This window comes from Aquarana catesbeiana, linkage group LG13 (genome assembly GCF_042186555.1).
Source record: "Aquarana catesbeiana isolate 2022-GZ linkage group LG13, ASM4218655v1, whole genome shotgun sequence".
Taxonomy (NCBI): Eukaryota; Metazoa; Chordata; class Amphibia; order Anura; family Ranidae; genus Aquarana; species Aquarana catesbeiana.
This window is the reverse complement of record NC_133336.1, coordinates 84,735,751-84,763,351: the sequence shown is the minus strand read 5'-3', so window position 1 is coordinate 84,763,351 and position 27,601 is coordinate 84,735,751. Positions and strand designations below refer to the sequence as shown.

The 27,601-nt window shown below is 42.6% G+C and overlaps 1 protein-coding gene across 1 annotated transcript in view; it reads right to left on the bottom strand.

Annotated features, from left to right (window-relative positions):
- The window catches only part of COX16 (cytochrome c oxidase assembly factor COX16), a 207,567-nt gene that overhangs the window by 77,287 nt on the left and 102,679 nt on the right, over positions 1-27,601 (bottom strand). The window contains exon 3 of the mRNA XM_073610608.1: positions 15,053-15,118. Coding sequence (XP_073466709.1) covers positions 15,053-15,118 — 66 coding nt within the window. The remainder of the gene's footprint in view (positions 1-15,052; positions 15,119-27,601) is intronic.

Sequence of the window (27,601 nt, the reverse complement as noted above, 5' to 3'; positions counted from 1 at the left end):
TCAAGCTTTGCAGGGAACATGGGGTAGACCTAAAAAAATACGGTAAGTACACTTTCAAACACAGTGCATTCAGCCACAGGAGATGGTCACAAAAAAGTCAATAGCATACATTAGTGTGTGTGTTTGTGCAGAATGAGCACACATCGCTGACAGTGCACTAATCCTTTAACCACTTCAGCCCTGGAAGATTTTACCCCCTTCATGACCAGGCCATATTCTGCGATACGGCACTGCGTTACTTTGACAATTGTGCGGTCATGTAACGCTGTACCAAAATAAAATTGATGATTTTTTTTCCCACAAATCTCTTTTTATTGGTGGTATTTGATCGCCTCTGTAGTTTTTATTTTTTGCGCTATAAACTAAAAAAGAGTGACAATTTTGAAAAAAACTACAGTATGCATTTTACTTTCTGTTATAAAACATATCCAATAAAAAAAAAAAAAAAATGTAAAAAAATCAAATTTCTTCAGCAATTTAGGTCATTATGTATTCTGCTACATATTTTTGGTTAAAAAAATCCCAATAAGCGTATATTGATTGGTTTTCACAAAAGTTATCGCGTCTACAAACTATGGGATATTTTTATTACATTTTATAATTTTTTTTTTTAACTAGTAATGGCGGCGATCAGCAACTTATAGCGGGACTGCGACATTGTGGCGGACAAATCGGACACCTGACACTTTTCTTGGAACCAGTAACATATTTAAAATGATCAATGCTAAAAATATGCACTGTTACTGTACTAATGACACTGGGAGGGAACGGGTTAACACCAGAGGCGATCAAAGGGTTAAGTGTGTCCCTAGGAGGTGCTTGCTAACTGTGTGGGGGATGGAATGACTGGGGGATCCATGTTCCTGCTTAGCAGGGACACAAGATCACTGTGTGCCCTGTCGGGGAGATCGCCGTTCTGTCTCTCTGGGGAACGATTGGTCGGTTCCAGCTGACATTGAGTACGCTGGACCCACTGATTGGCTCCCCCTCTGGCTAATCAGCTGTCTATTGCACGAAATTGCGTACAGGTACGTTGTTTCGCGCAACAGAGCCGCCCTGTTGCAGTATATCTTCGGTAGGCAGTCTTTAAAAGGTTAAAGCAGTGGTCGCCAACTAGTGGTCTGTGGACCACGAGAAAATTTTGGTGGTCCACAGGGGTTTTGCTGTAAATCAACATTATGGCGGATGTATACCACCCAATGTTGTTCTAATTGCATGCTGACAGTCAATACTGTCAAAGTGCATTGATACCCATTGCCTCTTCTGAAGTTCCCGATCCTGTGAACTCAGAGGGAGGTGCCGGGAGTAGTTCAGAGAGCAGAAGGTGAAGGAGGAGGGGACATTCAATGGCAGCGCTGATCACAGACTGTGGGAGGGAGCACAAAGCTCGAGCACATGGCTGGATAATGAGGTGATGGGTCTGCGTAAGGCAACAGTGTGATGCACAGTGTAGGGGCAGAGAGCCGAAGCATTGAGTGTAAAATGGCAGCAGTGTGATCCAGGGGAAGGGGGGCAGAGAGCCAGAGCACTGTGTCTATAAGGCATGTGAAATTCATGCTAGTGGTCCGCGGGATTCAAAATTGTGAGTTTAGTGGCCCATGAGGTCCAAAAGGTTGGCGACCACTGCTTTAAAGAACTCTAGTCCAGCAAAAATGTAAGCTATTGGTTTGAAATAAAGAACTAAGATCATCAATACTGCCAGTAAACATTTTCATCTTTCCTTGCAATGCAGAGTAACTGATATACAGTTCAGAACTTGAAAAACAGTGTCTGTGCTCTTACATACAGCAAGAGAAGGGAAACACCTGCTGCAATGAAGAAGAATGGGCACATTCTTTCACCTGCAGCTGACTGTTAGAAGTATGGTTTGGGATTTTTTTCCCCTATCATACTTACCTAGGTGAATGCAGTATCGGTGCATATGTTCTCACAGCTCCCCGAGCAGAGAGCTGCTGATTGTCAATCAGCAGCTCTCCGCTCTGCTCCCCTATGTCACTGGAGTGTCGGGGAGAGGCTTGTCTCAGGCTCTCAGCGGCTCGCTGAGAGGTTGAGACGGGTGTCAGATCAGGCACCTGGCGGATCCAGACTTCCATTGTCACGATGACGCGGTGCCTGGACTGATTCCTGTGATGTCAACAGAGAGCGAACATCAGCCCGCTCTCTGCTGAAAATGGGTCACAGGACTGCAAAACGAACTGCACTCCTGTGACCCATAGAAGAAGCCCAGCCAAACGAGCTTAGGCTAGACTTCTCCTTTAAAGATGGAGATTCAATACACATCAAATTCTTTTAACCAGAAAGGATTGCAGTTTTTCCTTCTGCACTGGAGGTTTGTTTTTTTTTTTTTTTTTACATGTCTTGTTTAAATGCAGTTTTAGAAGTATTTTTTTAATATAATGACATTTTAAAGCAAACCTGTTGGAACAGGGCTATAGGACTAATGACTTATTTTTATAGGCACAGGCTCTTGAACTGTCATCCTTCTCCTGGCTTTACTACCTATAGAGTCACTAAACTCCAATCCCGAATGCTTGTTCCAATTTAGTGGCCCACTGGTAAGTAAAACTAAGATCAATATGCCAGTCACAAAGCCTGCATCTTTGAAAGCCAGCTTACATATTTCTTTCCTCATTGGTTGCCTTTGAAATTCATTACTGTGTAAAGGCCCAATGTTAAAAGAGCACACTGGTTCCCTATTGACCTCCATACTCCTCCAGTTATAAGCCAACATATTATGAAAACCCTTCAGCTGTGCAGGGAAACATGGTAGTCAAGTTTAATACTTGGCACTAACTAGATGATTTTATGACTATTAATTGGGATTTTGGAGTTCAGGGCTGGCAGCAAACACAAATAACTGTTCCCTGATGTGCAGGAGCATATAATACACTGTGCGCACAATTATTAGTCAAGTTGTATTTTTGTAACTTATTTTATTGGGCAACTATTAGTGTGCAGAATCATTATGCAATTGAACAAAAAATAAATTATCCCATCACATGTGTTTATTTCCATCGTTTAAAGTGAGATTAATAAACAAACAACTCAAAATGTACAAATAATTCTGACATTTCAAAAGAAGGAAAAAAAAAATCAGTGACCAATATAGCCACCCTTCTTTTCAAAAACAGTCATATGCCTTCCATTCATGGAGTCTGTAGGTTTCTTGATTTTTTGACTTTTTGTGCAGCAGCAACCACAGCCTCCCAGACACTGTTCAGAAAGGTGTACTGTTTTCCTTCACTGTAAATCTTCCGTTTAAGAAGGGCCCACAAATGTGATGCTGGCTGTTTCCATCTTGCTTGTGGGCATGTGAAGCCCACAAGCATTGATTTCCGGGATGCGGTGAATGCTGTTCATTCACAGCTTGTTCACGCGCATGATCATTGTTTCCGCGTTGAATCTTGGGAAGCCTGACACTAAGCTCCCAGGAGACAGTGCGGCGCCGGGGAAAGGCAATAAACACGCCTACTCCCATGGGAGGAGAGACAGGAAGTGCCACAATAAAGTACAATATAAAGGTAATTACAGCGATAAAAATTAGGCGAAGTTTAAAAAATTCTACAGGTAGCATGTTTTGAGTTACAGAGGTGGTCTAGGGCTAGAATTATTGCTCTCGCTTTACCGATAGCGGCGATACCTCACGTGTGGTTTGAACACCGTTTTCATATGCGGGCGCTACTCACCTATGCGTTCGCTTCTGCACGCGAGCTCAGGGGGGACGGAGCGCGTTTAAAAAAATGTTTTTTCTTATTTATTTTACCTTTTATTTTTACACTGTTTAAAAAAAAAAAGTGTCACTTTTATTCCTATTACAAGGATGTAAACATTCCTTGTAATAGAAAAAAAGCATGACAGGACCTCTTAAATATGAGATCTGGGGTCAAAAAGACCTCAGATCTCATATTTAGACTAAAATGCAATAAAAAAAAATTGTCATTTAAAAAAATGATCAAAAAAAAAATGTCCCTTTAAGAACTATGGGCGGAAGTGACGTTTTGACTTCGCTTCCGCCCTGCAATGTCAGGGAGACGGGTGGGGGCCATCTTCCCCTCACTCATCTCCATGTCCAGCCACAGAGAGGACCGGATCACCTCCGCCGCTGCCGATAGCTCCGGTAAGCAGCGGAGGGCACCGGAGTGTGGCGGGAGTGGGGGTTTCCTCTCCAGCCGTCGATAAAAGTGATCTTGCGGCGAACCCACTGCAGAGACCACTTTTATCCTGCAGCGGACCGCCGGCCGAACACGAGGATACCGGGATAGCTGCTGCCATAACAACGATATCCGTCCTCAAAGTAAGGATGTATAATCAGCGTGCGGCAGTCCGGAAGTGGTTAAAGATGCAGACTTTTTCCAGTACCACTGCTTGAAGAAAGTGTCTTCTAAGAACTGGCAGCAGGTTTGGGAGTTGATTTTGAGTCCATTTTCAACCCAAAAAGGTCCAATTAGCTCATCCTTAATAATACCAGCACATACCAGTACCCCACCTCCACCTTGCTGGCGTCTGAGTTGAAGTGGAGCTCTGCGCCCATTACAGCTCCAGCCATGGGCCCATCTATCTGGTCCGTCAAGAGTCACTCTCATCTCATCAGTCCATAAAACCTGTCTTCAAATATTTCTTGGCCCAGTCTTCACGTTTCAACTTATGTGTCTTGTTCAGCGGTGGTCGGGTTTCAGCCTCCCTTACCTTGTCCATGTCTGTGAGCACTGAACACTTTGTACTTCTGGGCCCTCCAGGTAGGTTGCAGTTCTGGAATATGACAGAACTGGAGGATGAGTTCCTGTTAACTCCACGTTAGATTTAATTTGCGTCTTTGTCACTCAACACGTTTCTTGCGACCCTGTTCATTATTTGCAACAAATCGTTTAATGGTTCTGTTATCACTCCCCAATATCTTAGCAATTTTATGAGTGCTGCATCCCTCTGACTTTTCAGAGTCAGTTTAATACTTATTTTGGCCCATTTTGCCTGAGGAAAAGAAGCTGCGTAAAAACTATACACACCTTGATTTAGCGTGCTGATCTCCTTAGGCCACACCTTCCCTCATTACACAAATACACATCAACTGATATGCTTAAATCCAATAAGCATTGAAGTTTATACAGCTTGGAGTTGGACAATAAGCATAAAAATGATCATTTGGTCAAACTACTCACTTGCCTAATAATTATGCACACAGTGTATATTTACTCCTGAAACATGCGGACTGGTTTATTTCCACCCCGTAAAATTTGGCCTTTTTAAAATCTGGCCTTCCTTTGGACATGGAAATTGGCGCTCTTTACATTCACTTAATTTAATGATACCCAAAGATTCACTTTGACTCAAGAGCTGCCTTTGTCACTTCTAACCCGAGCTTTAAACCAGACAAATCAATCTGCGCCATCAAGCTCTTGCCTAGATGGGCAAGGAGGGCCCAGATCCAAAGAACGTACAATCCACAGGGCATAGAGTGTTAAATGATCATAGCTGAGAGACAAACCACTTGGATGAAAGATAATAAAAGCACTGAGATGCTAGGAACAGAATTAGGCAAGCCTCTCAGTCGGGGTTTAAGGCCCCAGTTGTGCATTTCGTAAAACTATTTTTGTAATAGGGGCACGTCAATCGCTTTAGCAAGGCAGCTTTTATTGTATTTTAATGAACGGAGACTTCTGTTTTTCTCTACAAAAAAAAATACTATATATAAAAATAAATTGCCGGACAGTGGAAGTGAGTCAGACAATAAGCCCGTATGCAATATTCGTGTAGCAACCCAGTAAGACCCAGCTAAGACCAGCAGGCCACCACTGAGCAGGAAAGGTGTGTAACAAACCATTTGTGGCAGCTCTGGATAGCAGGCCAAAGGCTTTGTGAAAGCGCTCTAGTTGAATAAGATCTAATATGAGCTTCTAGCAACAATCCTGACAACAAACAACAGCACATGATGCATTGAGACAGTCATTGTGACAAGAGCATTTTTTTTCTATTTTATTATTTCACAGGAAGGGGGTAATGGTGACATAGAGAGAAACAACAGCGAAATGAGTACACTGATGAACACATGCAACTTATTAGACTAACCAGAGTGTGATGAAAAATGTTATATATCATACTGGTGCCACAACGCATAATAATTGTGACAAATATCGTCTGGTTCATGGAGTTGGGCTCTGAGTTGGTGACAGATCATCCCATCTGCCAGCATGCTTTCCCTCTTCAGAGATAATAGATAGTAATGCAAGGCAGCACCAAGACATCAGCCAGCATGCTCAGAAAGAATTAAGAAGTTTCAGCAAGAGAGGAATGTCCACTGACATGAAAATGCATTTTAAGTGTGTTCATCTGTGCATATACAAAAGAGATGAGATACCTAACTCTAGCCCTCAAGGCCAAGAAGGTGTAATTATAGGAAAATAAAGTCAGGTGTGGCTGACCAAGCCATATGAATCTGTATAGCAAAATCTGGGCCTGTATGCAGCCCTCAAATACAGAAAATGTACACTCCAATAAACATTAGTAGACAGATACACAGACAGATAGATAAGGATTATAAATGTCTGTTTTTAAATGTACAGTACAGTATGCAATACAGTATAACTATTCTTCCATGGTAATTTGCCAAATTTCTTATTTTGTTTCTTTTCATTTTAAACTTTTATGAAGTGTTTAAAACACGTTCTCTTGTGTTTATTTACTCCATTTTGTTAATTGATAAAAAAAATAAACTAATAACACTTCTATTTCTGAAATAATGTTTAATATACAGTATTTTTCACACCTGCCTAAAACTTTTGCACAGTACTGTACATTGTGGACTATCTTCGCCCATTGAAGAAGTGAATCTATTTCACTGAACACAGAGATAATAGTCCAAGTGTTGTGTATGATTCAACCAGTTTATTTGGCGAAGTATAACAGGAGGGACTTCTTGGCTGAATGGGTTAATGGTTCCTTTAACTTCATGTATATGTTGCATTATATGGCCTACATCAGGGCTCAAAATTTCAAGTCCTGAGCTACTAGCCAGGCCTCAAGGGTTACTCGCCACCAGTTGCCCCACCCAACCCCTACTTCTGCCCCGAAACACGCCCTCATAAATAATCTCATAAAATGACACTTAAATGTGTCCACCCAGTGCAGTCTACCGGTGCAGGGGGAGAGGAATTGCCAGGAGGATGAGGAGAGTGCCGAGGAACTTCACAGCTTTCATTTCAATTGCTGTGTTCCCGCAGCGCACCATCACATGCAGCCAAGCCCCCTGGCCAGGGAACTTTGATAGGACAAGTGAACTGTCTATCAAAGACCCAGACAAAGAGGAGGGTGACAGTGAGTGCGGGGAACACACAGCAATTGAAATGAAAGCTGTGATGTTCCTCAGCACTCTCATCATCCGGCCGCTTGGTCTCTTCTCTTCCCCTCCGTGATCGCAGCTCCCATACAACCCCGGTGATCGCCCCCCACTCCTAGGCAGCCATAGCTAGCCAGAATTTTTGAGGGCTGGCCTACATGATTTTATTGATGGATATGTTGTAATAATAAATACTATAATAATATTTTATTAATATTTTAGACTCAATTTTTTGGTGCCAAGAGGGTCCCATTTTTCTGTATTTAAACAGATATTTGTATTATTGAGTCGGGATGCAGGCACCTTTCAATAGACACCCAGGGAGGCCTTTTTTGGAAATACTGGTATTGTAGACATATTAAACATATTTAAATGTTACCAAGGACTAGGATGGTGGAGCGGGATCCTAGATACACTATATTGTCAAAAGGATTGGGATGCCAGCCTTTACACGCACATGAACTTCAATGGCATCCCAGTCTTAGTCCGTAAGGTTCAATATTGAGTTGGCCCACCCTTTGCAGCTATAACAGCTTCAACTCTTCTGGGAAGGCTGTCCACAAGGTTTAGGAGTGTGTCTAAGGGAAAGTTTGACCATTATTCCAGAAGCGCATTTGTGAGGTCAGGCGCTGATGTTGGACAAGAAGGCCTGGCTCGCAGTCTCCACTCTAATTCATCCCAAAGGTGTTCTATCGGAGGTCAGGACTCTGTGCAGGCTAGTCAAGTTCCTCTACCCCAATCTCGCTCATCCATGTCTTTATGGACCTTGCTTTGTGCACTGGTCCAAATCATTTGGTGGAAGGGGGGATTATGTTGTGGGGTTGTTTTTCAGGGGTTGGGCTTGGCCCCTTAGTTCCAGTGAAGGGAACTCCTAAGACGTCAGCATACCAAGACATTTTGGACAATTTCATGCTCCCAACTTTATGGGAACAGTTTGGGGATGGCCCCTTCCTGTTCCAACATGACTACACACCATTGCACAAAGTAAGGTCCATAAAGACATGGATGAGTGAGTTTGGGGTGAAGGAACTTGACTGGACTGCACAAAGTCCTGACCTCAACCCGATAGAACACCTTTGGAATGAATTAGTGTTGAGACTGCGAGCCCAGCCTTCTCATCCAACATCAGTGCCTGACCTCACAAATGCGCTTCTGGGAGAATGGTCAAACATTCCCATAGACACACTCCTAAACCTTGTGGACAGTCTTTCCAGAAAAGTTGAAGATGTTAAAGCTGCAAAGGGTGGGCCAACTCAATATTGAACCCTATGGACTAAGACTGGGGTGACATTAAAGTGCATGTACGTGTAAAGGCAGGCATCCCAATACTTTTGACAATATAGTGTATGTCTGCTAAACAGCAGATTGCAGCAGGATAACCCTGGATTTGCTATGTGGGTGAACATGTGTTTTGACAGGTTTGTTGCAAACAGTCCACTAGTTTAAAAAAAAAAAATAGAACAGCCCAGCAGTGGAAAAATTGGAAAGCAGCTTTGGTTGCAATTTTCACCTACAATTAGAGAGATTACTGCCTCCACCCAGAGTGCAAAGGCCTTTCTCTGCAGCATGCTATAAGAGGACAGGCTTTTCTATTCAGGTTGTAGCTGTTTTCTTTAAAAAAAAAAAAAAAGCATTTTTTGTGTTCCTTAACAGCTTGCTGACCAGCTGCCGTCATTATACTGCAGCAGGTTGGCTCTCCTGCGCAAACTGCTGTAGGTGTACGTCGGTGTTTACAAAGGAGATAGCGGGCACACGTGGGCCACCAATAGCCCACCGCACGCTCCGGGAGCATGCCTGCGAGTCCGGCGGACTCAATGTCTGCCTGTGACCCGCGATCACGGTATACAGAGGCAGAACAGGGAACTGCCTATGTAAACAAGACGATTCCCCGTTCTGCCAGATGACATGTCAGAGATCTTCTGTTCCCAGTAATCGGGAACAGCAATCTGTCATGTCCCTAGTAGCCCATCCCCCCTACAGTTAGAACACACCCAGGGAGCACACTTAACCGGTCCCCAAAAAGTGTCAGATTTTTACGCCGCAATGTCACAGTCCCTCTAAAAATAGCAGATTGCCACCATTACCAGTAAAAAAATAAATAAATAAAAGTCCCTAAATCTATCCCATAGTTTGTAGACGCAATAACTTTTGCGCAAACCAACCAATACACGCCTATCGCGATTTTTTTTTACCAAAAATATGTAAAATAATATATATCCGCCTAAACTGATGAATTTGTTTTTTTATATATATTTTTTTGGATATGTATTATAACAGAAAGTTAAAAAAAATTTTTTTTTTTTTTCAAAATTGCCGGTCTTTTTTTTGTTTATAGCGCAAGAAATAAAAACCGCAGAGGTGATCAAATACCACCAAAAGAAAGCTCTATTTGTGGGAAAAAAGGAAGTCAAATTTGTTTGGGTACAACGTTGCACGACCGCGCAATTGTCAGTTAAAACGATGCAGTGCCATATCGCAAAAAATGGCCTGGTCATTAAGGGGGCAAATCCTTCCGGGGCTGAAGTGGTTAAAGGGTAAGTTCACCTTTACAGAAAAATCTGTAAGGTTAACTTACACAGGACCCCCTCCTCACCCCCATCCCCCAGTCCTGCTGACCTGGAGCGTGGCAATCACCTGCTAGGAGACATCGGGTCGCCGCCTCACCGTCCAGGGTTTAGAAATCCCTTGCAGCTTAATCTCCAAGACGTACCTCGTCAGGAGGTTAGTTTAGGAGCATTCTAATTCATCGGCGCCGTCACATGGGCAGCGCCGACCGATCAGAACCCGCGTAGCAGGTCCTGTCACCTCAGGCGAAGAGGAGAGAAAGCCGCGGATTTCAAACCCCCGGACTGGTACAGCGGCAATGCGATCTGTCATGGCAGGGGATTGCTGGACTCCAGGTTAGCAGAACCTGGGGGGGAAGGAAAGGCGGTCCAGTGTAAGTTCACCTTACAGATTTTCTGTAAAGGTGAACTTACACTTTAAAGTGACTGTATCCTCCCCCCTGCTGCGTGCCCCCATAGCAAGCTGCTTGCTATGAGGACATTCATGCAGGCTCTTAACGCAAGACTTTAACGCATAGAGTGCATTAAGGTAAAAAACCTTCTGCTTTTAAAACATTCTTAAATTTATAGGACCAGGTCACCTTCTCCGTGGTCCAGTTCTGATGCCCATATGCCCGTTAAAGGTGCTTTTGGCTGTGGACATGAGTCAGCATGGGCACCCTGATTGGTCTGTGGCTACTGTGATGCACTGTGTGTTCTGCCACATTTTTATTGGAACCAGCATTGATTTCTTTAGCAATTTGAACTACATAAGCTCTTCTATTGGATTGGACTACACGAGCCAGCCATTGTTCCCCACATGCATTAATGAGCCTTGGCCGCCCATAACCCTGTTCCTGCTTCTCCTTCCTTGGAGCACTCTTGGTAGGTCCTGACCAATGCAGATTGGAAACATCTCACAAGAGCTGAAGTTTTGAAATTGCTCTGACCCAGTCACCCAACCATTACAATTTAGCCCTTGTCACAGTCACTCAAATACTTACACTTGCACATTTCTTTCTACTTTCAACACATCAACTTTAGAGACAGCAGGTTTACTTGCTGCCCAATACAGAACACTCAATATTAGTCACTATACCTGTCAGTGGTCATAATGTGATGGCTAATTAGTGAATACAGTAGTTGTGCTTGTTAAGGCACTTCCTGTTATGGGGTGACAATGGTCTCCCATCTGTGCACCTGTGTTGTTATCCTGTCACATGCACACCTGTTTAAAACTACAGGGGGTTGTGCCAATGTTTGAGAAGATCAGCATCAATGAGTTTTAAAAGGGATAAAAAAAAAGGTAAAAACAGAATCGTAAACACCCTTTAGAATTCTGTCGCCCACTGCACCAAAACTGCTTGCACCTGATTCATGTACCTGTCACAGATAGGTACATGAACCTGTTGGTGCCAGGCCCTGAGTTCAGAGTGTCCAAACTGGTCATTCTTTCCTCAGTGCTCTCCTTCCCTCCCCAGCCATTGTGACCGTCACACAGACAAGCACATGGCTGAGTTGTTTTGTAGTAGGGGTGCGCAGAGCCTGATGAGGAACCAAGAGACAAGTTCATCATCAGGTCCATGAGGCTGTTGACTGACAGCACACAGCAGTATGTGGATCCACAGTCCCTATTCAGTTCAATACTGTCTTGCAAATCCACCCACTGCTGTCAGCCATCAATCAACAGCCGGACAGGCCTGATGGGGAACTAGTCTCTCAGTTCCCCATGAAGCTTCACCCACCCGGTCACACAAGTAATTTCCCAAATATTGCCATATTTGGATCAAGGCATCAACACTATTCCTTGCCCCTTTGCTTATACTTAGCTTGTGGTCGGGGAATCTCCCTGCCAACAGCTGAAGAGGCTAGGGATACCGTATTGTGTGGGAAGCGATCACATTCATGACAGCTTCCCAGCACAGAAATGCCTGGTCCGCCAGTACAGAGCTGGTCTTAAAGTGATACTAAAATCTTGTTTTTTTTCATTTAAAAATTACAAACAGGTTATACTTACCTGCTCTGTGCAGAGGATTTGCACAGAGCAGCCCAGATCCACCTCATCTCGGGTCCCTCGCTGGCACTCCCTCACTGGCACCTCTTCTCGGGTCCCTCGCTGGCAGTTCATGTTCCAGTTCAGCAGCAAAAACGAGTACTGCTTAGTTCTTGGTTGCAAGTTGGTGTAATATATAATATCTATATTCAGACTGGAGGAAGCGGTATATGACGGAAACACTCAGAGTGTGGGACGTTCCATTACACCACGTGATGCTTCCCCTCCTGTTCATGATCGCATTGCACCCGCAGCACCTGCACCTCTTTTACCTCTGCCCTGCACTTAGTGGGAGATAAGATCTTTGGAAGCCGCTGGGAAAAAAAAGATATCACTTGTAAACACAGAACCCAGGATTCTGTGTTTCCAAGTGAAAATGGCGAACAAGGAGCAGAGGGCCAGAGCCCCGGACATGGTGGAATGGAGTTGTGTCTCGTTCCAGCTGAAAGTCCTGGTCCTAGAGCTTATTTAAAGTAGAACTAAAGGCAAAAACATTTTTTTTTCACTTTGAATAGAATAAGGGAGGGTTAGAACCCCTGTAAGGTTTATTTTTGCTATCTTTGTCCCATTGGGGAGATTTACCTTCATTTCCTGTCCCATAACCAAAACAAGAATTGAGAGCAAATCCCTGCAAATTAAGGGAATCTCTTGGGGACCCAAAAGTAATAAGAGAGGACAATTTAAATTTTGGGTTGTCCCCTTTATAACTTTTCTGGAGACAACCCAAAATTTGGGATATTCTCTAACTTTCACTTTCAATGGTAACGGTAAGCAGGACAAATAAAGAGTGTGAATCTTCCCAACGGGGGCACAGGCAGCAACAAAAAACCTGACAGGTGTTCAAATCCATCATCCATCAAAAACTAAAAAGAAAGGTTTTGCTTTTAAAGTGGTTGTAAAGGCACAAGGTTTTTAGATATAGAATGCATGAAAGAAAAAAAAAAAAACCTTCTGTGTGCAGCAGCCTACCTAATCACCCATAATACTTACCCGAGCCCCCTCTGATCCAGCGATGTCCATGAGAGCCTTGCCTCTCTGGGGACTCGCACTCCTGATTGGCTTTTGGCAGCAGCGGGAGCCATTGGCCCCCGCTGCAGCCAATCAGGGAATGGAGGGTGCGGGGCCAGCAGGAGGGAGGAGTGCCGGCGTGGGACCCGAGAAGAGGAGGATCCGGGCTGCTCTGTGCAAAACCACTGCACAGAGCAGGTAAATATAACATGTTGTTTATGTTTGTTTTGTTTTTAAAAAAAACAAAGGATTTAATATCGATTCAATTACACTATAAATTATATAAAATAGGCATACATGATACTTGCCTCCTGCACCTTTTTCTCTTTGTCTATGATGGACATTTTCCTTATACTTCAGCCACGGTACACAATTATTCTGTCCCGTTGATTAATGTGGGAGAGTCGCCAATGTTTGCATGTGACAGGCTAATACCCATCTTGGCAGGACTTCCTTCATCTCTAGCTTTATTTAACTGGATTACACATTTATATGTTTATTTTTAATTGTTTATATTTTGTTTTGTTTCTCATGCATGAGTATAAGCTAGGTGTAATGAGGGGATTACCTATAAACATGTTGCCAGGTTTACATAGTAGAATCTGTGTTATAGTACGGTAGATCTAAACCATAACTGGATGATATTTTGTTTCCTAAAATGCAATCTGGGATATTCAAAAACAGCCTTAACAGCACCTTTCTATTGGTAGTTACCTTTAGAACTACCTGATTCTAATTCAGGCAAGCAGTTGCGCCAGTTTCGGTGTCGTCACCACCAAGGCAACAATTCCAGATAGTTTTAAATAGGATCTGTCGCAACTACTCCATGGCAGCTACAGATTCCTAAAGAATTACCACCAGTTCACAGATTAAGAAGCTGGTGGTAATTAAAGTGGTTCCAAAGTCAGATGCATTCTCTGCATTAAGTTAAGAAACCTTCTGTGTGCAGCAGCCACCCTCAGCCCCTAGTAATACTTACCAGTGAACCAATGAGGGGAGAGAGGGGGCGGGCCAAGTCACGGCTCCATATCTGAATGGACACTCAGAGCAGCGGCTCGGTGCCCCCATAGCAAGCTGCTTGTTGTGGGGGCACTCAGGAGGAAGGATGATTTCCTGATGATTTTTTTTTATTTACTTCTATTTTATAAACTATTAATAATTAAAATTTTTTTTGTTTGCTTTGTTCATTAATATTTTACAACTTCAACATATATTTACACGTTTCACACTGAAAAAAGTGAAAAAAAAAAAAAAAAAAATGTATTTAATTTGTAAGATGATTTATCAATGCTTTGTACCATTGCTGACAGTGTAAACAAAAAGTTGCGTTAGATATCAGTAATTGGTATTGGAGAGTACTAAAAACAAAGACCCTAATTTAACTTAATGGTAATTTTTTTATTTCTTTACACATTAAATTATTTTTCATTACATTTCTTTAAATTTGATTGAAACAAAGAGTATTATGTCTTATTTTATTGCCATCTTGTTTGATAACCTAATGTTCAAGGTTGTAAATCTTTCAAATAAAAAAGTTCTTCAGAATCGTGATCTTTATTCTAAGCAAAATAATTGTAATTTTCATTTTTTCCAGAGTCGTGCAGCTCTAGTCTGAACTTAGTCTAAAGCTTCAATGGCCTTCATACTTTAAGGTGCTCTTTGTGCAGCAACTCCTGATTTTTTTATCAAAGGTTCAATTCACAATGGTTATTTAGTCTGCTCTGCTCTTGGTGAACATTTTAGAAAGCACTGGATCAGCATGACTGCTATGAATAAAGCATTTTCCAAAGGAGAGATATACCTTGGAAGCCAACCTATTCCTCTCAACGTTATCCTCTTATAACTGAACGCGGAATTCCCTGCTTCCCTCACCCTCTCATCTCAGTGCAGGTGGTCCATGACTTTATTCTAACTTAAGTCACAGGCCAGATGTTGGAGAAAAGAAAGCAAGTACAGAGACTCTGGATTCCTGTAGACAGATTGCGGTCCTCGGAATGTGGTGGGTTTTGTCTAATTTTAGTCGGTGTTTAACACACCCGTCTTGTGGTCTGAGGGGCTGAAAGAGAAAAGTCAAGTATTTCTCTGTGGGGCACACAGTAAATTGCTAGTATTACATACCTCGTACTCCAATTCCAGGGTAGTCTTCTCTTTATTTTTAATCATGTCAGCTATGGCTGGGTCCACCTGAAATTTAAATAGAAATTAAATTCATATTTTTAAAATTATATATAACTTGTAGGCTTACAATTTGAAGACATTTTCAGTACAACAAACACCCAAGTTTGCAGTTCTTTTTTTTACAAACATTTTATTAAACATAAAAAATACAGGAGTACATACAGAAACAGACTGAATTGTACACCACACTAGGTTCAATTTACAAAGCTGTTTCTCTTGCTCAGATGTCATTTACTGAATATCATGTCTTACATACTGTAGCTCTTGTATCAAAAGATTCAATTCACAAAAGGTTACTTGATCTGCTCTGCAATTCATTTTTTGCCACAACTAGTGCTATTACAGTACTGTTTGCATTGTTTTAATGGACATTCTAATACCATCAATATAAAAATCAATCCATTAAGCCAGTTTCAAGCTGGAGAGAACTGTATTTTAATAGTTGTTCTGTGAGTAAAGCAGGAAAAAAGTAGTTTGAAATGACTATACAATTACACTTTGTGAAATAAATTGATGATTTACGATAAAAAGTTGAACACTGGGATGAAAAAATACTGTTTACATCAGTCATTCTCCACCAGGGTTCGCCAAACAATGGCTAGCTGACCTCCATACGATGGTGCTTGCATGGGTCCAGTACGATACTAAAAACTTGTAGCTGTCTTTAACTGCTTGCGGACCTCCTACTGCAGATTTACTGTGGCAGAGCAGCCCTGCTGCACTGGATCATGTAAACGATCCATCACTTCCAAGTAGAGAGCACGAGCACACGCACCCACCACCCCAATTGTGCTGCCATTCACTACAATGATTTAAGGCCTGAACCCACCGATCAGCTGAGCGAAGCAGGGAGTAAAAACTGGAACATTGCTCGGTAAAAACACCACACATTACCCATATTAAACATTGGTAGGCACACATTTAACCCCATGATCACCATAGATGTTAACCCCTTCCCAGCCAGTGTCATTAGTACAATGACAATGCATATTATTAGCACTGATCGCAGTATTCGTGTCAGTGGCAGTTAGTGTCAGATTGCCCACCATACTGTCGCAGCCCCATTATAAGTCGCTGATCACAACCATTAGCAGTATAAAATAAATAAATAAAAATTCCAATATATATATATATATATATACACCATAGTTTGTATAACTTTCACGCAAACCAATCAACATACACTTATTGGGATTGTATTTTTATCAAAGACATATAGCAGAATACAACTGGGCAAAATGTATGAAGAAATTAGATATTTTTTGGATATGTTTTACAGCAGAAAGTAAAAAATATTGGGCTTTTTTTTTTTTTTTTTTCAAAATATTTGGCCTTTTTTCATTTATATTGCAAAAAATAAAACCGCTGTGGTGATCAAATACCATCAAAAGAAAGCTCTGTTTTTGTAAAAACAATTATATCAATTTCGTTTGGGTAGCACTGGGTAGCACTGTGCTGAATAGCAAAAAATGGCCTAGTCATTAAGGGGGTAAAATCTTCCAGAGCTATAGTGGATAAGGGTGGTATTCGGGTGACCACTGTAAGGGAGCATTCTTCCCACTAGCTACCAATGTAAGGAGCATTTTTTCTGCTGCCCCCAATAATGGGTTTTAATAGGAGTTCCACAAGATCTGGAAACAAATTTAAAGGTTCCTTTGGGTTAAAAAAGGTTGATATACAGTGGGGACGAAAAGTATTCAGACCCCCTTACATTTTTCACTCTTTGTTATATTGCAGCCATTTGCTAAAATCATTTAAGTTAATTTTTTTTCCTCATTAATGTACACACACAGCACTTTTGCAGATTTATTAAAAAAGAAAAACTGAAATATCACATGGTCCTAAGTATTCAGACCCTTTGCTCAGTATTTAGTAGAAGCACCCTTTTGATCTTTTTGGGAAAGTTTTTCACACCTGGATCTGGTGATCCTCTGCCATTCCTCCTTGCAGATCCTCTCTAGTTCTGTCAGGTTGGATGGTAAACGTTGGTGGACAGCCATTTTTAGGTCTCTCCAGAGATGCTCAATTGGGTTTAAGTCAGGGCTCTGGCTGGGCCATTCAAGAACAGTCACGGAGTTGTTGTGAATTCACTCCATTATTTTAGCTGTGTGCTTAGGGTCATTGTCTTGTTGGAAGGTAATCCTTCAGCCCAGTCTGAGGTCCTGAGCACTCTGGAGAAGGTTTTCGTCCGGGATATCCCTGTACTTGGACACATTCATCTTTCCCTTGATTGCAACCAGTCGTCTTGTCCCTGCAGCTGAAAAACACCCCCACAGCATGATGCTGCCACCAACATGCTTCACTGTTGGGACTGTATTGGACAGGTGATGAGCAGTGCCTGGTTTTCTCCACACATACCGCTTAGAATTAAGGCCAACAAGTTCTATCTTGGTCTCATCAGACCAGAGAATCTTATTTCTCACCATCTTGGAGTCCTTCAGGTGTTTTTTAGCAAACGCCATGCAGGTTTTCATGTGTCTTGCACTGAGGAGAGGCTTCCGTCGGGCCACTCTGCCATAAAGCCTCGACTGGTGGAAGGCTGCAGTGATGGTTGACTTTCTACAACTTTCTCCCATCTCCTGACTGCATCTCTGGAGCTCAGCCACAGTGATCTTTAGTTTCCTCTTTACCTCTCTCACCAAGGCTCTTCTCCCCCGATAGCTCAGATTGGCCGGACAGACAGCTCTAGGAAGGGTTCTGGTCATCCCAAACGTCTTCCATTTGAGGATTATGGAGGCCACTGTGCTCTTAGGAGCCTTAAGTGCAGCAGAAATTTTTTCTAACCTTGGCCAGATCTGTGCCTTGCCACAATTCTGTCTCTGAGCTCTTCAGACAATTCCTTTGACCTCATGATTCTCATTTGCTCTGACATGCACTGTGAGCTGTACGGTCTTATATAGACAGGTGTGTGGCTTTCTTAATCAAGTCCAATCAGTATAATCAAACACAGCTGGATTCAAATGAAGGTGTAGAACCATCTCAAGGATGATCAGAAGAAATGGACAGCACCTGGGTTAAATATATGAGTGTCACAGCAAAGGGTCTGAATACTTAGGACCATGTGATATTTCAGTTTTTATTTTTTAACAAATCTGCAAAAATGTCAACAATTCTGTGTTTTTCTGTCAATATGGGGTGCTGTGTGTACATTAATGAGGAAAAAAATGAACTTAAATGATTTTAGCAAATGGCTGCAATATAACAAAGAGTGAAAAATTTAAGGGGGTCTGAATACTTTCCGTCCCCACTGTAAATATAAAAGTAATGTATATTCTTATTTTATTCTTGGTGTGCTTTGTCTATTTCTTCCAGATCTGTTCAGTAATCCAGTGTGAAATCCTAACCCTGTCTGGGAGGAGCTTCCTGTAATAAAGGCAGGTCACTGCTGTTCTCCCTCCCTGAATGGGGTGGCTGGTCTTGTATCTGCCACTGCGGCAGGCAGCCTGTAAAAGGCGGCTGTGCCATCTCCTCCCACAGCTCCGCTCTCTGCATAAATGATGTATTAACACAGTGATGATGTCACTACTACTTTTATATGGTAATATCAGGATTTTAAAAAGGTGTCTGGTGCACATAGAGTAGATTTATATCCTCTGTGGCGATCTAGGAATAAGCTAAATTTTGCAAAAACACATCTGAAGCATGTGGCAAAATGTGTTATGGTCTGATGAAACCAAGGTTGAACTTTTTGGCCATAATTCCAAAAGATATGTTTGGTGCAAAAATAACACTGCATATCACCAAAAGAACACCATGCCCAAAGTGAAGCATGGTGGTGGCAGCAGCTGAAACAGGGGCCTTAGTCAAGGTAGAGGGAATAATGAACAGTTTCAAATACCAGTCAATATTGGCACAAAGCCTTCAGGCTTCTGCTAGAAAGCTGAACATGAAGAGAAACGTCATCTTTCAGCATGACAACGACCCAAAGCATACATCCAAATCAACAAAAGAATGGCTTCACCAGAAGAAGATTAAAGTTTTGGAATGGCCCAGCCAGAGCCCAGAAATGAATCCAATTGAAGAGCAGCGGACGGCGGTGGGAGAGGGGGGAGGGGATGTCCCTCCCGCTGCCTGGGACAGCCGAGCGACTGCCGAGCCGGATCGGCCATTATCACCAGATAGCTGACCGCCCGCTCTGAAAAACGATACCGGGGTATAGCCTGCGGCTGCTGCTCCAATACATCCACTTTCTCAAGCCGACGTACCGGTACAGCAATTTGTACGAAGTGGTAAATTGTGTGCACACTTATGCAACCATATTATTTAATTTTTTTATTTTTACTTCCCTCCACCTAAAAGATTTCAGTGTGTTGTTCAACTGAGTTGTACAGTTTATAGGTCACATTAAAGGTGGAAAAAGTTCTGAAATGATTTATCTTTGTCTCACTTTTTTACACCACAAAAACCTGACATTTTAACAGGGGTGTGTAGACTTTTTATATCCACTGTATAACATGCCTAAGTAAACATTCAGTATTCAGAAAATGATCACAATCCATGCTACTGTACATGAAATGTAACAATAAAATGGCTTTGATTGTTGTTCTTTATTGTGAACTTAATCTGGTCTAAAACTTTCAGAGTAACAGAGCAATCCAGGCACCACAATTACCGTATTTTTCGCTCTATAAGACTCACCTGACAGACCATTGTGGTTATTTGCTATCGTATCTCTGTGTATATTCACTGCAACCACATCTTTTTGTACTATTTTAGTCACCATTTTTGAATTTTCTGTTTTACACTTTCTACGATAAAATAGTAGATGATAGCCACCCAGCTCGCGCTGACAGGATGGCATGCATTCCACCGCCGTATGCTTGTATAGAGGCCCTCAGCGACATGAGCGTGTCTTTCATAGTGACATCTGACATGGGCAGGCCTGTAGTTGGAAACTATGCAATGGGGTCTGGGAGAGTGACAGGAGGGTGCTGTGAAGGAGGAGTCTGCCACATCCATAAGAGGAGAAGATACATCTGGCTCCCCAAAATCTAGATTTCACTGGACTTGGGGAGGGAGATAAGGGGTTAACCTCCAGGGCATGGTGTGAAGTTTGCTCACCTGTAATGACATGTTAATCTGAGCCTGCGCTTGCTGCTCAAGCCGAGTAGGAAGGCTCTGGAGGTCCAGCAGCTGGTGGTGCATTGTGACTTCCGCTTCCATTTTGCTGAAGCCCGCGCGGCTTGGTTGGGCAGAAAGCCGATACTTTTTTTTTTTTTAACCGGCGGCGGGTCTTGGCCATGTCTCCGCATGTCTGGACGGTCAGCAGGGTATGAGGAAGCCAGGAGGCTAGATGGATCGCTGCTGGAGAGGTCCTGGCCTGTGATGTTGAAGCCAATTCCCTGGTGTAGAGTGGATCTATGCGGCCATATTGCTCGGCGGTCGCCACGGTATTGTAACACGGCAGCGGGGGGCGGACTTCTGGTCAGTATTTGCTCCATAAGACACAGAGACATTTTTCCCCATTTTTTTGGGGGAAAAAAAGTGCGTCTTATGGAGCGAAAAATATGATACTTTTGTTATGTCATCAAATTGGTCCCCATGTTCTTGCCCTTGAATTCAAGGCCCTAGGTTTACATAGGGTCCATAAGTAAATCCCTGCCCCATCATTCAGTTGTCAAATGTCACAGCTTTTTGGTGACAGGGCCTAGTGCTAGGAGAGGGTGGGTTTTCTCCTGACATTGGAGAGAAGTCAAAGCCCTGTCCACAACCTGTTATAAAGATAAAAAGGATTCTACAGTGATCAGTCTGAAGACTAAATTTTACCACATATGTACAATATGACGTGTCCTTTAGATCTGCTAACAACTATGTAGTGCAAATGCCTGCCTAATTGGATAGAAATTAATTGGATGGTGCAGCAGCTAAGGAGATGTTAATATTTATTAAACACAAGTACTCGTGCTGCCTACATTTCAGAAAGTTTTTGTTTTATTTAACTGAAAAAAGGGAAAAATGAGCAATAAAGTAAGACAATCCTTAAATTTGTCAAAAATATATCACTTTTGTTAAAGTGTTTGTGTTTGCAAGTACTCCTGTGGTAAGGAAATATGCATTCTGGTCTCATGTCACTAGAAAAAAAAATGACATTCCTGTGTAATTTTTTAAAGAAAAGTGCAAGCATCCACCTAGATATTGTACGTGTCTATTACATGTCACTGTGAAAAAATACACGTTGAAAAAACACACAACTGAAGCAGCCAGAATCTGCGCCAGCTGTGTATGGCAGCCAATCAGCTTCTATCTTTTATTTTCACAGCTTAACTGGACAAGTTGAAGATAGAAGCTGATTGGATGCCATGCATGGCTGCTCCAGAATCAATCTGTACCAGTTTTAATAAATTTCCCCCAATGTGTCAAAATACATGATTGAGAAGCAGATAAAAGTGCACAAATGATAGATATCTATATAATGTAAATATAAATATTGTAACAAAAGTACGCACAGTGCCCTTAAATAAACAGAGGTCCTTCAGAGTGCCAGGTTTACATTCCTGTATTGCACAGTGCCAGTGCACACCCAGCATGCTGCACTGTGTAGGTGACTATAGCAGCTTACTATCGCTTCTTGTCCTCCTTCTCCCATGATAGGAGTGATCACCTGGGAAAGAGAAAAATGAAGGAGGCAGAGAAACACAGAGCTTTCCGCTGCCTGCCCCCTCAGTTAGTGTTCGTACAGACAGGCCAGTCAAGTTCCTCCACCTCAAACTCACTCATTTATGTCTTAATGGACCTTGTTTTGTGTACTGGTGCGCAGTCATGTTGGAACAGGAAGGGGCCATCCCCAAACTGTTCCCACAAAGTTGGGAGCATGAAATTGTCCAAAATGAAAATGACTTGGTATGCTGACGCCTTAAGAGTTCCCTTCAATGGAAGTAAGAGGCTAAGCCCAACCCCTGAAAAACAACCCCCCATCATAATCCCCCCTCCACCAAATGATTTGGACCATTGCACAAAGCAAGGTCCATAAAGATATGGATGAGCGAGTTTGGGGTGGAGGAACATGACTGGCCTGCACAGAGTACTGACTTCAACCCGATAGAACACCTTTGGGATTAATTAGAGTGGAGATTGCAAGCCAGGCCTTCTAGTCTACATCAGAACCTGACCTCACAAATGCGCTTCTGGAAGAATGGTCAAACATTTCCATTGACACACTCCTAAACCTTGTGGAAAGCCTTTGCAGAAGAATTGAAGCTGCAAAGGGTGGGCCAGCTCAGTAATAAACCCTACAGACTAAGACGCCATTAAAATTCATGTGCGTGTAAAGGCAGGTGTCCCAATACTTTTGGTAATATTGTGTATGTACTACACTGTAGGAAACAGAAAAAATAACATTCCTGATACAAATCCCAAATTGCAATTTTCCAGTTTCTGACACACGCCACAAATCCTCTTCAACACTGGCACACTATGTTGCACGCATTTTGTTTGGGCTTTCAAAAGCATCATTTTCTTTTAGTCATTTGTGTCCTAATATTGCCCTTCACTTTCTAACTCAAAGATGTCCTGATAGGCAGATTTTCCCTCTATTACTATTCTGGTGTCAACTCAAAATGTAGGATTCTTCCCCACTTACAGTCCCCATGACAATGGTCACAGGACAAATAGGGTAAATCTCCGCAGCAGAGACACAAATGGCGATAAAAACCTGACAGGGGTTCCAACTGTTCCCTACTCCAGCCAAAGCAAAAAAAAAAACAGCTTTAGATACGCTTTTATAAAGTAAAGGTCCCGTGTCACAGATATAATACAAGAAAAGCTATACTTTATTCACTCCTTTTCCTTTGTAATGAAAGGAACTTGCAGAAAAAACTCCACCTATCCATCAGAGGAGCACAGGTCACACACACCAAGCCTGGTAGTACACAGCGCTCTGTGCGTTTAGATGGATTAGATCATTGTCTGGCAGTTTAATTCACCGAAAGATGCAGAGGTCAAACGAGTACAAAAAATGTATCACTTTTTTACATCATTATCTGATGGGCACAGATTGCTTCATCTCTATGCAGTTGTTTGGATGTACATCACCTTTTTAGACCATTAAAAAGGAGTGGTGTCACTGTGCTGTGAACATTAGGAAATGGCAACTGATCTGGCAGGCTGTTCCTAAACAAAAAGTAAAATCGGGCCAAGAGCTGAAAAGAGAAAACATGTAAAGAAGCTTACACGTGGATATAGGAAAGCTTCCAACAATACAGCCTTGAGAATATAGCACTTATGGTGTCTTATAGCTCAGACACTAATGTAGGAGACTTTTTTTTTAAATTAGGGAAGAAGCAACAGTATCTCAATCTCATTGCATATTGGCATCACCATCAGTGCACACTTACTGCAGAACGTGGCACAGTTAAACTGACGCTTGCCACCTCCTTTTTTCAAATTCACAGTTTGGGCAGCCAGAAGGGTGGGGGTGTGTTGATGTCAGATGAATAGCAGTCTGGTGGTGAGGAGGGGGGAGGAAGCATGGCTTGTTCCCTCCAATAGTTTAGGAGGGGCTTTTAAGTAGGTCAGGAGCTGCAAAAGGTCAGGACTTGTATAGATGGCCAATGGTCATTAAATATGGCCAGGCTGCTGGAGGGGTTCGCAAATCAAGCAAATGTGGAATTTATTTTGTCATTGATGGAGCTAAAAGTAAGGGGTCACATAGCAGAGGGGAGGCCCAGCCACTGCAGATAGCAGGAATGTACAATAATTGCCTGGGAACTGGATACTGTGTTCTTTCTTTTTATCTTGCAGACAACACAGGGGTGGATCAGTGGGCGCAGGGGTGATCACTGAGAGTGAATGAAAGTGGTGATATCTAAAAGAAGACGGACAAGGATGATAGCATGGTATATTTGGGTGAGGTCGCCTCTGTATCCGATTTAAATACATCAGATTTTGAGGAGGATACCTCTGAGGGAAGAGTTTATAGGGCAATTCAGAAATTTTTCAACGCTAAGAGGGTCAGAGAAAGACAGGGCGGGGAGGTTGACAAGCTAGTTAGGAAGGTGAAAAGAAGAAGAAGAAGAAAATGGACAGGGTTATAAGAGATTCTCAGAAGGGAAGTTCAGCCAAGACACAGGGAACAAGAACATAGAATAGTTTAGAAAAAAATAAAAAGTGTTGATACCCCTTGAACTTTTCCACATTTTGTCATGTTACAACCAAAAACATATAATTTGTGATAGACCAACATAAAATGGCACATAATTGTGAAGTGGAAGGAAAATGATAAATGGTTTTCAAATTTTTTTACAAATAAATATCTGAAAAGTGTGACGTGCATTTGTATTCAGCCAGCTTTACTCTGATACCCCTAACTAAAATCAAGTGGAACGAATTGCCTTCAGAAGTCACCTAATTGGTAAATAGAGTCCACCTGTGTGTAATTTAATATCAGTATAAATACACCTGTTCTGTGAAGCCCTCAGAGGTTTGTTAGAGAGCCTTAGTGAACAAACAGATGTCAGGTCACCTGAGACCAGGTGACAGATGCACTTTGTAGGAGTCAGAAGTGCACCGCTAAGGTAGTGCACCCTAGGACTGACTGCTGCGGATTGAACCCTGGAAGGTTCAGGAAGCAGGTCTACAGGATAACTAACATGGATCCCAGTGGGAGGTAGAGCATAGATTCCCCAGGGCGCGGAGTCTAAGAGCCAGCAGGTGTTCACCAGAGCCTCTAGTGGTGAGGATGGACTGCGCTGCAGTCTGGCTCCATGTCGCAGCCCCCAGGGTCTCGCAGCTCATGCTCACCGTAGACTACGGGAGAAGAGGAAGGAGGCAGCAGGCTGGAACGACAGGGAAGAAAGGGGTAAGCCAAAGGTCAGGGTGACTAGCAGACAAGGAGAAACATAACACACCAAAGGTCAGGGTAACAAGCAGACAGGGAGAGTTGAGAACAGGCCAAAGTCAGTAACAGGAATCAGACGTAGGAAACACAGCAAGTGCACATGGAGGCTAACACACAATGGTTGATCAGCACTGCTGACTTGCAGTGCACAGGTTATATAGGGTTCCCTGATAGGACCTGGGGTGGGGCCATGCTAGAGGAGAGGTTATAAAACCAGTCAGGTGAGGGTCTGCTGGTCTCTAGAGATGAACACATGGAGACAGGTAAGCTGACAGAAACTCTATTGCATAACCATGACAACAGCATCATGAAGGCCAAGGAACATACCAGACAGGCCAGGGATAAAGTTGTGGAGAAGTATAAAGCAGTTAGGGTATAAATAAAAATATTCCAAGCTTTGAACATCTGAAGGAGCACTGTTCAATCCATCATCCGAAAATGGAAAGAGTATGGCACAACTGCAAACCTACTAAGACATAGCCGTCCACCTAAACTGACAGGCCCGGGCAAGGAGAGCATTAATCAGAGAAGCAGCCAAGAGGCCCATAGTAACTCTGGAGAATCTGTCCACAGGACAACTATTAGTCACGCACTCCACAAATCTGGCCTTTATGGAGGAATGGCAAGAAGAAAGCCATTGTTAAAAAAAAAAGCCATAGGAAGTCCTGTTTTCAGTTTGCAAGAAGCCATGTGAGGGACACAGCAAACATGTGGAAGAAGGTGCTCTGGTCAGATGAAACATGGTGGTGGCAGCATCATGTTGTGGGGATGCTTTTCTTCAGCAGGGACAGGGAAGCTGGTCAGGGTTGATAAGAAGATGGATGGGGCCAAATACAGGGCAATCTTAGAAGAAAGCCTGTTAGAGTCTGCAAAAGACTTGAGACTGGGGCAGAGGTTCACCTTCCAGCAGAACAACAACCCTAAACATATAGCCAGAGCTACAATGGCATGGTTTAGATCAAAGCATATTCATGTGTGAGAATGACCCAAAGTCCAGACCTAAATCCAATTGCGAATCTGTGGCAAGACTTGAAAATTGTTGTTCACAGACACACTCCATCCAATCTGACAGAGCTTGAGCTATTTTGCCAAGAAGAATGGCCAAAAATGTCACTCTCTAGATGTGCAAAGCTGGTAGAGACATGCCCAAAAAAGACTTGCAGCTGTAATTGCAGTGAAAGGTGGTACTACAAAGTATTGACTCAGGTGGGCTGAATACAAATGCACACCACACTCAGATATTTATTTGAAAACCATTTATCATTTTCCTTCCACTTCACAATTATATGCCACTTTGTGTTGGTCTATCACATAAAATCCCAATAATGTACATTTATGTTTTTGGTTGTAACATGACAAAATGGGGTATGAATACTTTTTCAAGACACTGTACTTTGGTCTGATCATTCATGTAGAGTCGTTCTTTGGGGTAAAAGGATGGTCAAATTATGACAGTACCTTTAGGATGAACATAGTGGGGAGCAAAGGTTAGATTTGCATTGGTCAGAGGAATTCTTGACTTATGGCCAGGGCTGGTACAAAGTGAAAGACGTGTGAATCTGAGCCAGTAAAACAGTTGCTATTGGCTCACATGTTGAGAGTGCTCTGCTGGGATTATAATGAGAAGCATTGTAGGAGAGAGTTTGCATGCAAGATCAGACACACCTGTGGCACTTGTGGTAGTGAGCACCCTAAGTTTGAGTGCACAGCAAGAAAAGGGTTAGTATTGGGGGAGAGAAAGCCTTTTTGTGCTCCTGGGAATAGCAGTGCACAAGGTGGCCCCTTAGCTACAAAAAAAAATACCTAAATAAGGAGGCAACATAATTGATCAGGTAAAGATTTGAGTCGAGCTTTGGTGGCATCACTGTAATGCCCTGTACACACAATAGGATTTTCCGATGGAAAATGTGTGATAGGACCTTGTTGTCGGAAATTCCGACCGTGTGTAGGCTCTATCACACATTTTCCATAGGAATTTCCGACACACAAAGTTTGAGAGCTTGCTATAAAATTTTCCGACAACAAAATCCGTTGTCGGAAATTCCGATCGTGTGTACACAAATCCGACACACAAAGTGCCACACATGCTCAGAATAAATTAAGAAACGAAAGCTATTGTCTACTGCCCCATTTATAGTCCCGATGTACGTGTTTTATGTCACCATGCTCAGCACGATCGGATTTTCCAATAACTTTGTGTGACCGTGTGTATGCAAGACAAGTTCAAGCCAACATCCATCGGAAAAAATCTAGGGATTTTGTTGTCGGAATGTCCAATCAATGTCCGACCGTGTGTACAGGGCATTAGGGGCGGTGCTCAAAAAGGGTAGTGGTAAACATTAATTCTTATGACACCTTTCATAACACAAGGGTCAGTTCATGAATGACCCCACAGTGGGCAGGGTGTGCACAGAATAGTATCACATATTTGAAGATGCATTAGGCCTGGTAAGGGAAATGGGGAGGAATGCTCAATTGGCAAAAAACAGATATTAAATATGCATTTAAACAGCTGCTATAGACCCAGAGAACTTAAAGTTCACAAATTGCAAACTGGATAGTAAATTCTACATTCATGTTGACTACACAGTACATGGATCATTTTCTACTATTTGGGAAAGTGGGCATTGAGATCCTGCTAAAAGCGGTGTTGG